Genomic DNA, 12489 nt, shown 5'->3' on the forward strand with positions numbered 1-12489 from the left:
CTTTTATAGCGAGATACCCCTTCATCATCCTCCTTCCATAAGTAGGCCCAGTCTAGATTAATAACAAATAAACATGACTTACTCTTACCAAAATGTTACCATAAACTTGAATGCTACCATATTGTGTGTGTGTGGGTTGTAACGTTTACATGTATGTAGGCTGTGATTGCTTCTCATATATAAATGGCAGATGAACACGTTTTTGTGCTTTATTAGCCAAAGACAGTGCTCCTTGCAGTAACGTTAAATAGGCATACAATTAAATCTATAGCACGAGTCATACCTCAGTTATGGCTTTTGCCACCTCCAACTCCAAATGCGTGTCTTAAACTGCAGCCATTTTCGGCACAAAACTTTCTGACATTTCTTGCAGAAAATCCTCTTCCGCCCCGCTTTCTTCTGAAATTCGTGCAGAGATTTCTGCAGAAGAAAGACCTTCTTTAGCCATGTCTAAAACAATCTCGCGGTAAGGCTCAAGTGACATTCTGATTGCGCGCGTCACAAGAACATCACCAGCACGGCTCTTCCTCTTGGTGGCTGTAAGAAGCTACAGTTCGCTCAAACGCGAGATTCTTATAAATAAACAACGGTAGGTGGCGACAATGCTCCAGCCAGTAGCAGGCAGGTCTACATTCAATACAAGAAGAAGAAAAAATGACAACTTCCGGTCTCTGGATTAAAAAAAAAACACACACAGAAAAACGGTCGTTTTTCGTTTCTGTCTCTTCCTGAATAGGTATTTCGTTACGCTTTGTAGAGAAAGAAATTCAAAGTATTTTTTACATTTCGGCAACTCCATTCAAACCACCAAAAAAGTGAAATGCCTCGTATTTCAATTTTGATTTGTGTATTTTAAAACGAAACTCAAATAAGCGCTCGTTTTTTATTTTTTAATATCAACCTTTGAAGAAAAAATCCAAATACCAAAAGATACACGGACCTGTATGGTCTCTATTGACCAAGTTATCAAACCTCTAGTGGCTCAAGATGTGACCGCGTTTCTCTTTAAATTTGGCTTCATAATATTAATAATTATTTATTGTCCACAGCTGAGGACGTTGAACATGCTGTTCCATGCTGGCCGACATGGTCGCGTTCATTGTTGCTCCTAAAACCATTAAAAATAGAATTTTATGGAAGAAGAACTCCCGATGTTTACTTCCTGGTTTGAACAGAAACGGGTCCTGCAGAGACGCCTACGTCACATCTGTACCGCACCAAGACGGTCACCATTAATCCGACACACCGGTCAGCTGACTGCTCACAGTTCACTTTCAGTTTCTGTGGCGCAGTTCTTTTCTCTGTGAAGGTGAGTCTGATGTCCGTGTCTCAGTGAGGACTCTGTCTGTGCCTCAGTGAGGACTCTGTCTGTGCCTCAGTGAGGACTCTGTCTGTGTCTCAGTGAGGACTCTGTGTCTCAGTGAGGACTCTGTCTGTCTGTGTCTCAGTGAGGACTCTGTCTGTCTGTGTCTCAGTGTCTGTCCCTCAGTCTTGTCTCTGACTGTCTCTCTGGTTCCAGCAGACTCTTTGAGGACGGTCAGCTCAGTGAGGTGGAGCTTTTGTCCGACAGCTCACTGCTGCAGCCTGCATGAAGTCTGTCCTCTGTCCCGTCCATCAGGTGTCTGCAGCTCCTCACCAACATGAGCAGGTTTCAGTCACAGCTCACACACACACACACACACACACACACACACACTGGTGTTGATTCCTTTTTGACCTCCAACATGGAGCTCTGCCACTGTTGGAGCCCCCAGAGGCCGCGGGGGGAACTGCAGGGTTCAGTACTCAGCCTGCAGGCTGCTGCCTCAGTGTTCCAGCTGAGGGCTCCCCCTGGTGGTCAGTCAGGTGTACAGCTGCTCTCAGTGTTCCTGTCAGTCTGTCTGTGGCTCCACAGCGACACTCAGTGGTCAGAGCGTGCAGTTACAGCTGTGTCCATTCTTTTGTAGCTGCTCCTTTCTCCTGCAGTCACTGTGCTGAGACATCAGCTGATGGATTTCCTCTCTGTGTACCAGGATTCATCAAAGACCAGACTCTCATGGACCAGGACCAGGACCTGGACCCCGCTGTGTGTCCATGAAGAGTGATGACTCAAAAGGACTGATCATTACCTTTAAAGGAGAAAAGGCGTCTCCTGTGAAGAAGTAAGACTTCAGTGAACTTACAATGAAACCTCATTGGACATCAGAGTCATGTGACTTCTAAACCACACCCAGCTGTGATGCTGTGTTACTGATGGAGGCTGAAACAAGTGCAGCTTAAACCACTCTGTAGACTCAGACCTCCAACGTAACCCTTACTCTCTGTTTACCAGGAGCCATCAGAGACCAGACTCTCATGGACCAGGACCAGGACCAGGACCCAGCTGTGTGTCCATGAAGAGTGATGACTCAAAAGGGCTGATCATTAACTTTAAAGGAGGAAAGGCATCTTCCTTGGAGCAGTAAGATCTGAGTTCTTTAAACAGCTGCTCTGGGTCCGGCTGCCGTCCTAGTGTCTCTGTGGGGAAGTGGTCTTATGCTGCTGTGTGTGACGGATGAAGCAGTCGGCTGTTTGCAGAGGTTTTGTGTGTGGACGCTGTGATGATGAGCTTCATGTTTGCAGAGCAGCAGCAGACAGCGTGAGGACCAACAGCTGATCAGTCCAGCATGAGCACTTCCTGTGACAGTCTGCAGGTCCAGACCTGACGGCCTGTCTCAGACCACAGAGACCGCAGCAGTGTGTACTCAGTTTAGAACACACACTCTGTCAGCAGCTGCTGTTTCTGCATGTGTGCTCACCATCCAGCGTCACAGCAGCTGTGACATCATGTGACATCATGTGGCTAACTGTTCCTGATTGGTCCACAGAGTCCACCAGCAGAGCTCAGAGTCTCCCGGTGGTCCGTCTGCCCAGCAGCAGCAGACACAGCTGGACTCCATATTTCTGGTGTGTACATGTAGAACAGCTGCTGGTCCATGTGTTGTGTTGTTGTGTCTCCATGCTGCACTTTGTAGACCAGCGGACTGACAGTCTGTCCAACATGGACCTGATGTTTGTGTCTCTCTGTTCCAGCTGCTGGAGGACAACATCCTCACTTTTGTGAAGGACGAGCTGAAGAAGATCCAGAAGCTTCTGAGTCCAGATTACCCAGAATGCTGTGAGAGCCAGAGGGAGGATGAGGAGGATGAAGAGCAGAGGAGGAGCAGAGAGTCCTTTGTGCAGATCACGGTGGACTTCCTGAGGAGGATGGAGCAGGAGGAGCTGGCTGAGCGTCTGCAGAGCAGTAAGAGGACTTAAGAGCTTTAACATGATGGAAAGAGGAAATGAAGTTTCCATCTACACACTCTGCTGTTAACATGATGCAGACATCTGCAGCACATCTGTCACTTCTGACTGAAGACTGTCAGGAAGTTCAGTCACTCATCACATTTACTGTTTGTTCAGGATCTGCAGCTGCAGAGTGTGGACGTAAACTCAAGTCTAACCTGAAGCAGAAGTTCCAGTGTGTGTTTGAGGGCATCGCTAAAGCAGGAGAGCCGACCCTTCTGAACCAGATCTACACAGAGCTCTACATCACAGAGGGGGGGACTGCGGGGGTCAACAAGGACCATGAGGTCAGACAGATTGAAGCAGCATCCAGGAAAGCACACAGACCAGAAACCCCCATCAGACCAGCAGACCTCTTCAAAGGCCCACCTGGAAGACAGGAACCAATCAGAACAGTGATGACACAGGGAGTGGCTGGCATCGGGAAAACAGTCCTAACACAGAAGTTCAGTCTGGACTGGGCTGAAGACAAAGACCACCAGGACGTCCAGCTCACATTTCCATTCACTTTCAGAGAGCTGAATGTGCTGAGAGAGAAACGGTTCAGCTTGGTGGAGCTTGTTCATCACTTCTTCCCTGAAACCAAAGAGGCAGGAATCTGCAGCTTCCAGCACCTCCAGGTGCTCTTCATCTTTGACGGTCTGGATGAGTGTCGCCTTCTTCTGGACTTCCACAACACTCAGGTCCTGACTGATGTCACAGTGTCCACCTCAGTGCATGTGCTGCTGACAAACCTCATCAGGGGGAAGCTGCTTCCCTGTGCTCGCCTCTGGATCACCACAAGACCTGCAGCAGCCAATCAGATCCCTTCTGACTGTGTGGACCTGGTGACAGAGGTCAGAGGGTTCACAGACCCCCAGAAGGAGGAGTACTTCAGGAGGAGGTTCAGAGAGGAGGAGCAGGCCAGCAGGATCATCTCCCACATCAAGACATCACGGAGCCTCCACATCATGTGCCACATCCCGGTCTTCTGCTGGATCACTGCTGGAGTTCTGGAGGACATGTTGGAGACCAGAGAGGGAGGAGAGCTGCCCAGGACCCTGACTGAGATGTACATCCACCTCCTGGTGGTTCAGACCAAAGTGAAGAGGGTCAAGTATGAAGGAGGAGCTGAGACAGATCCACACTGGAGTCCAGAGAGCAGGGAGATGATCCGGTCTCTGGGGAAACTGGCTTTTGAGCAGCTGCAGAAAGGAAACCTGATCTTCTATGAATCAGACCTGACAGAGTGTGGCATCGATATCAGAGCAGCCTCAGTGTACTCAGGACTGTTCACACAGATCTTTAAAGAGGAGAGAGGCCTGTACCAGGACAAGGTGTTCTGCTTCATCCATCTGAGTGTTCAGGAGTTTCTGGCTGCTCTCCACCTGATCCTCTGTTACACCAACAAGACCACCGAGGGGCTGGAGGACTTCCTGGGAGACGACTACAGACACTCCTCTCTGGAGGACTTCCTGAAGAGAGTCATGGAGAAATCTCTGCAGAGTAAACATGGACACCTGGACCTGGTGGTTCGCTTCCTTCATGGCCTCTCTCTGCAGTCCAACCAGAGGCTCTTAGAAGGCCTGCTGGGTCAGACAGAGAACATACTAGGAATCATCCAGAAACTCTTCAGAGGCCTGCAGGGTCAGACAGAGAACAGTCCAGAAACCATCCAGACAGTCATCAATAACCTGAAGAAGATGAACACTGATGAAATCTCTCCTGACAGAAGCATCAACATCTTCCACTGTCTGATGGAGATGAACGAGCTCTCAGTCCACCAGGAGATCCAAGAGTTCCTGCAGTCAGGGACCAGATCAGAGAAGGGACTCTCTGAGATCCACTGCTCAGCTCTGGCCTACATGCTGCAGATGTCAGAGGAGGTTCTGGAGGAGCTGGACCTGAGCAAGTACAACACATCATGGGAGGGACGACAGAGACTGATTCCAGCTGTGAGGAACTGCAGGAAGGCTCAGTAAGTCCAGATGTGTTGATGACTGTGAATCAGTGTAGATTAGTGGTTCAGGTCTTCACAGATCCACACTGTGTGGTTCTTCAGAGGTCCATGTGTCAGCTGTGTCTTTGTCTCAGATGTTCTTCAGCTGCTTAAAGCTGCTCAATGAATGAAGACAGTTTTTATTGTTTCTAATCATTGATCCATTTGACAGATGTTCTTCTGTTTGTTTCTGTACAAATCTGAACACATTCAGTGTTATTAAAGAGGAGAGAGGAGAAGAAGAGGGAGACAGGACAGAGAGGATGAAGGAGAGAGAGAGGAGAAGAAGAGGGAGACAGGACAGAGAGGATGAAGGAGAGAGAGAGGAGAAGAAGAGGGAGACAGGACAGAGAGGATGAAGGAGAGAGAGAGGAGAAGAAGAGGGAGACAGGACAGAGAGGATGAAGGAGAGAGAGAGGAGGGAGACAGGACAGAGAGGATGAAGGAGAGAGAGGAGAAGAAGAGGGAGACAGGACAGAGAGGATGAAGGAGAGAGAGAGGAGAAGAAGAGGGAGACAGGACAGAGAGAGAGGAGAAGAGGGAGACAGGACAGAGAGGATGAAGGGGAGAGAGAGAGAGGAGAAGAGGGAGACAGGACAGAGAGGATGAAGGAGAGAGAGAGAGAGAGGAGGGACAGGACAGAGAGGATGAAGGAGAGAGAGGAGAAGAGAGGGAGACAGGACAGAGAGGATGAAGGAGAGAGAGGAGAAGAAGAGGAGACACAGAGATATGAAGAGAGAGGAGAAAAGAGGAGACAGGACAGAGAGGATGAAGGAGAGAGAGAAGAGAGAAGAGGGAGAACAGGACAGAGGATGAAGGAGAGAGAGAGATGAGAGGGAGACAGGACAGGAGATGAGGAGAGAGAGAGAGGAGAAGAGGGAGACGGACAGAGAGGATGAAGGGAGGGAGAGGAGAAGAAGAGGGAGACAGGACAGAGAGGATGAAGGGGAGAGAGAGAGAGGAGAAGAGGGAGACAGGACAGAGAGGATGAAGGAGAGAGAGAGAGAGAGGGAGGGAGACAGGACAGAGAGGATGAAGGAGAGAGAGAGAAAAGAAGAAGAGGACAGAGAGGATGAGAGAGAGAGAGGAGAAGAAGAGGGAGACAGGACAGAGAGGATGAAGGAGAGAGAGAGGAGAAGAGGGAGACAGGGACAGAGAGGATGAAGGATGAGGAGAGAGAGAGAGAGAGAGGAGGGAGACAGGACAGAGAGGATGAAGGAGAGAGGAGGAGAAGAAGAGGGAGACAGGACAGAGAGGATGAAGGAGAGAGAGAGGAGAAGAAGAGGGAGACAGGACAGAGAGGATGAAGGAGAGAGAGAGAGGAGAAGAAGAGGGAGACAGGACAGAGAGGATGAAGGAGAGAGAGAGAGGAGAAGAAGAGGGAGACAGGACAGAGGATGAAGGAGAGAGAGAGGAGAAGAAGAGGGAGACAGGACAGAGAGGATGAAGGAGAGAGAGGAGAAGAAGAGGGAGACAGGACAGAGAGGATGAAGGAGAGAGAGGAGAAGAAGAGGGAGACAGGACAGAGAGGATGAAGAAGAGGGAGACAGCTGACTTAAAAAAAAACTAACACATTGACATATCAACAATTATCTCAACCACTCTGCAAATATCAAACAATGATTTGTGCTGTGTCTGTACGACACGACTCCTCACTTAGTTAAAAGCATCCATGTTTCTGTGGCTCTGTGGAAGCAGAACTCCAGCCTCAATCTGGCTTTTATGCTCCATTTCCATGGAGCCTCAACATCATGTAAAACCCCAGTTTGTACGAGTGAGATAAATTGCCAATTGAGCTTCTGCTGCTAATTCTGCTCTGTTCCTTCTGTTGTACTTCACTCCACAAATAAACCTGGGGCCATTAAACACAAAGTTCAAAAGCTTAAAAACATCAGTTAAAACTTTTCAAAAATCCGTCAGCCTCATACACTCAGTAAAAACATGGAAGACATTCTCAATCAAACCGCAAAAAGGACATTTGTTCGAAACATTATTCTGAAAAGCAGATAAAAATTGGTAGCAGACCTCACTGACTCCACGTTCTCTGCCTTCATCTGCAGATTACAGCACAGATTAACAGTCTGATGAGGATTATTGTTTCATGTCAAACACAGTCAGAGCAGATGAGCTGAGCCACTGATGTGCAGAGCAACATGTCCAACAGGACGTGTCCAGCTGTCCTCAGGTGAAGTCCATATAAAGTGTCCTCTTTCATAATAACATGTTTCCTGATCTTTCTGTCATCACAGACTTTCTGACTGTGGACTCTCAGAAACTCACTGTGAAGTCGTGGCCTCAGCTCTGAAGTCCAACCCCTCCCATCTGACACAACTGGACCTGAGCTGGATCAACCTGCAGGATTCAGGAGTGGAGCAACTGTGTTCTGGGCTGCAGAGTCCTCACTGCAGTCTGCAGACTCTGAGGTCAGTTCTCTGTTGTTATTGATGATCAGGTTTATGAAGGACGGAGGTCCAGTTTGTCTCAGACTGCACAGAGCAGCTGTCAGGACTGACAGACAGAACAGGGAGCACAGACAGGTTACATGAAGGAGCATCAGTCCCACAGACTACACAGGCCAGGGATCCCAACCCCTTCAGACCTGTGGCTTCAACGTCTCCCCCAAGATGGACCCCTGCACTTCACATACTGGCTCGGCCTTGGAGTGGATGATTGTGACGACCTGGCTCACAGAACGAACAAAAACTGAAGACCACACCAGACTGTATCTATTTAAAATGTATTTAAACAAACTCAGGAAGAATCATTATCTGATCTATATGACTAAAAAGTATATTCTATTCTATTCTATTCTATTAGTCATAAAGATCAGTGAATCATATATATATATATATATATATATATATATATATATATATATATATATAATATATATATATATATATATATATATATATATATATATATATATATATATATATATATATATATATATATATATACACTCAACAAAAATATAAACGCAACACTTTTGTTTTTGCTCCCATGTTTCATGAGATGGACTTGAAGATCTAAACTTCATTCCAGATACACAATATTACCATTCCTCTCAAACATTGTTCACAAATCTGTCTAAATGTGTGATAGTGAGCACTTCTGCTTTGCTGAGATAATCCATCCCACCTCACAGGTGTGCCACATCAAGATGCTGATCTGACATCATGATTAGTGCACAGGTGTACCTCAAACTGCCCACAATAAAAGGCCACCCTGAAATGTGCAGTTTTGTCTCACAGCAAAATGCCACAGATGCCACAAGCATTGAGGGAGCGTGCAATTGGCATGCTGACAGCAGGAATGTCAACCAGATCTGTTGCTCGTGCATTGAATGTTCATTTCTCCACCATAAGCCGTCTCCAGGGCGTTTCAGAGAATATGGCAGTACATCCAACCGGCCTCACAACCGCAGACCACGAGTAACCACACCAGCCCAGGACCTCCACATCCAGCAGGTTCACCTCCGAGATCGTCTGAGACCAGCCACTCAGACAGCTGCTGAAACAATTGGTTTGCATAACCAAACAATTTCTGCACAAACTGTCAGAAACCGTCTCAGGGAAGCTCAACTGCATGCTCGTCGTCCTCATCGGGGTCTTAACCTGACTCCAGATCGTCGCCGTAACAGACTTGAGTGGGCAAATGCTCACATTCGATGGCGTCTAGCACGTTGGAGAGGTGTTCTCTTCACGGATGAATCTCGGTTTACATTGTTCAGGGCAGATGGCAGACAGCGTGTGTGGCGTCGTGTGGGTGAGCGCTTTGCTGATGTCAATGTTGTGGATCGAGTGGCCCATGGTGGTGGTGGGGTCATGGTATGGGCAGGCATCTGTTATGGACGAAGAACACAGGTGCATTTTATTGATGGCATTTTGAATGCACAGAGATACCGTGATGAGATCCTGAGGCCCATTGTTGTGCCATACATCCATGAACATCACCTCATGTTTCAGCAAGATAATGCACGGCCCCATGTTGCAAGGATCTGTACACAATTCTTGGAAGCTGAAAATGTCCCAGTTCTTGCATGGCCAGCATACTCACCGGACATGTCACCCATTGAACATGTTTGGGATGTGCTTGACCGGCGTATACGACAGCGTGCACCAGTTCCCACTAATATCCAGCAACTTCGCACAGCCATTGAAGAGGAGTGGACCAACATTCCACAGGCCACAATAGACAATCTGATAAACTCTATGCGAAGAAGATGTGTTGCACTGCATGAGGCAAATGGTGGTCACACCAGATACTGACTGGTTCTGAGTCCCCAGACCGCCAATAAAGCAGAAACAAAATGCACATTTCAGGGTGGCCTTTTATTGTGGGCAGTTTAAGGTACACCTGTGCACTAATCATGATGTCAGATCAGCATCTTGATGTGGCACACCTGTGAGGTGGGATGGATTATCTCAGCAAAGCAGAAGTGCTCACTATCACACATTTAGACAGATTTGTGAACAATGTTTGAGAGGAATGGTAATATTGTGTATCTGGAATGAAGTTTAGATCTTCAAGTCCATCTCATGAAACATGGGAGCAAAAACAAAAGTGTTGCGTTTAAATTTTGGTTGAGTGTATATATATATATATATATATATATATATATATATATATATAATCAGCACAGTGTCAGCACTGGAAGTGCTCTGAAAGTCATGTTCTTTCTTCTCCGGTGCCTTTAACAGCATCCAGCCATCACTGCTCAGGGGAAGCTGGAAGCAGCAGCAGCTGCCTCAGCAGCAGAGCACAGTGTGAGGCTCTGAGGTGTCACGGCCACAGCACTCTCTTTCATGTATTTAAATGTACATTATCTGACAGTATCTACATGTTTTGATCTATTCTTCCATGTATTGTTTGTGTTTGTTCTGCTCTTTTATATGTTGCTGTTTTTAGAGTGTGTTATAAATAAAGTTGCAGATATTCATGATGTAGGATGCAAAGACACCACTGTACAGATCTCAGCTGTATATCTGATGTTATTCTGATTCCTCTCTTTATCCTATGTTCTGATCAGTTGTTACTTATGGGTTTCTAGTTTTGATGCTGCTCCAGCAGCACTCTCTGCTCTCTCTCATTATGTGTTCTGCTGCTGTAAGGACTCAGGTTCCCATCCTGTGGGTGCAGCTGTTTGGACTTTGGTACATTCTGAACCTTCCTCAGCTCTGAGCTGATGATGAAACTCTGACGGATTTCAAGCAGGAACGTTCTCTTCTAAACTCACATCTGGTTTTCTTTATTCAGATTGGAGAGATGCAGTCTGTCAGAGATCAGCTGTGCTGCTCTGGTCTCAGCTCTGAAGTCCAACCCCTCCCATCTGAGACATCTGGACCTGAGCTGGAACGACCTGCAGGATTCAGGAGTGGAGCAGCTGTGTGGGTTTCTGCAGAGTCCAGGCTGCAGACTGCAGACTCTGGGGTCAGTTCTCTGTTCCTGTTGTAGATGTTTGATGTTTAATGGACGTTCACACAGAGCTTCATCCATGAATCTGTAAATGATCTTTAGTTGTTCTAAATTCAGTCTGTGGTCACAAAGACCAGTGTTTGTTACAGAACATGTCCTCTGTCAGTCCTTAAAGGGAATGTTTGTCCTCTCTGATCCTCTGAACTCTGATTAGTTTCAGTGTTTACTTGATGAATACATGCAGCTGATTCAAGTATTGATCCAGTATTGACCCTGTAGAGACAGACTGAGGTCAGCAGCATGTTATTGATCTGTGTGACATGGACAGGTGTGTGAATGTTGTGCTGACATGTTGATGAGGACACAGTGATGTTGATCTGAACACCTCAAACATCTGATTGATCATCAATGATTTCATCTGTTTTTCTTTATTCAGATTGAAGAGATGCAGTCTGTCAGAGATCAGCTGTGCTGCTCTGGCCTCAGCTCTGAAGTCCAACCCCTCCCATCTGACAGAGCTGGACCTGAGTCTGAACCACCTGCAGGAGTCAGGAGTGGAGCAGCTGCTGGACCTTAAGCAGAGTCCAGCCTGCAGCCTGCAGACTGTGAGGTCAGTAGAGGGGTGGAGTCAGTCTGTGCTGCTTTCAGCTGATTTGTACTAAACACAGTCAGTATCACAGATCCAGTGTTTCCTGTGAAGCTGCTGCCTTCTGATTGGCTGCTTTCCTCAGTGATGCTGTGAGAATGGTGACCTCCATGTCTCTCTGTCAGAGACAGAGGAGACGTCCATCAGCACATAGAGACTGACAACGGTACTGAAGTCCTGCTGCTCTGAACAGGACTTCAGTCCTGCTGCTCTTCATACTGGATGATGCTGCTGATGGAGGGAGTCTCTGTCAACACTCACTCACCTCCACACTCATTCTCTCTGCAGGTGGTGGTGAAGAGGACGGACTGTGTCCTGATGATCACACAGGGAGAAGCAGCAGCCGGGCCGTCCTGCAGAGAGCCTGTCCACTTCCTGTCCCTGCTGCTCTGATGAAAGTGTCTGCAGTTCATCTAGAGGGCGCTCTGCAGACACTCCTCTATGAAAAGAACTGAATGGAGCTACAGTCATTATTGACACTGTAAAACATCTGAGACAGTAAAGGGGAACTTGACAAGTAACATTTTTACAGTCTGCATATTTTCTTATCATCGAACAGGAAACATCAACACGTGCTGATGTTTCCTGTTCGATGTTCCCGTCTGTGAGGCCGCTCCATGAGTGTTCAGGCAGCCTTTAAACAAACACAGTGTTCTTCTCAGCATGTAGACCACACCGGCACTGAACCAATCAGACGCTGCGCTCCGCACGCTGTCAGAGTGACGCAGGGAGCACCCAGAGTTCCAAACGCCACATCAGATAAGAAGCGTTCTCTCTTCAAAGCAGCCACAGGGGCTGATGGGTAAAAACCTCCAACCACATTCAGCTGCTGCCATAGAGAAACAGTTCAACAGTTTTTGTACGAGTGTTTTTCACCGTGTTTACGACCCACAGTGCCTGAAGTCAGGCTGACGGCTGAACAAAAACCTCCCAGTCCTCCTCACAGGGAAACACACACAGCTTCATGTACATGAGACTGTAACACAAGGAAAACATCACACAACACATCCAGAAGAAGTGTCTTCAGCTGGAGGTGGATCCTCTGAGAGAAGTCCCAGTTATTGATGCAGCACATTTCATATTGCAGACTCACCTTCAAAGCATGAAGCATACAAGGATCACATGACCCCAGAGGATCACC

General features: G+C 47.4%; 1 protein-coding gene across 1 annotated transcript; it reads left to right on the forward strand.

Moving 5' to 3' along the window:
- Positions 1-717: 717 nt before the first annotated feature.
- On the forward strand, positions 718-11869 carry LOC114450510 (NLR family CARD domain-containing protein 3-like). Its single transcript, XM_028428663.1, has 12 exons — positions 718-1309; positions 1520-1648; positions 2013-2141; positions 2312-2440; positions 2847-2925; positions 3052-3262; positions 3424-4892; positions 4947-5263; positions 7534-7707; positions 10544-10717; positions 11139-11312; positions 11637-11869. The coding sequence occupies exons 2-12, from the start codon at positions 1641-1643 to the stop codon at positions 11644-11646; spliced, it is 2874 nt and encodes a 957-aa protein (XP_028284464.1). The 5' UTR covers positions 718-1309; positions 1520-1640; the 3' UTR covers positions 11647-11869.
- Positions 11870-12489: the final 620 nt, after the last annotated feature.

The sequence above is a fragment of the Parambassis ranga genome, chromosome 17 (assembly GCF_900634625.1).
Source record: "Parambassis ranga chromosome 17, fParRan2.1, whole genome shotgun sequence".
In the NCBI taxonomy this organism is placed as follows: Eukaryota; Metazoa; Chordata; class Actinopteri; family Ambassidae; genus Parambassis; species Parambassis ranga.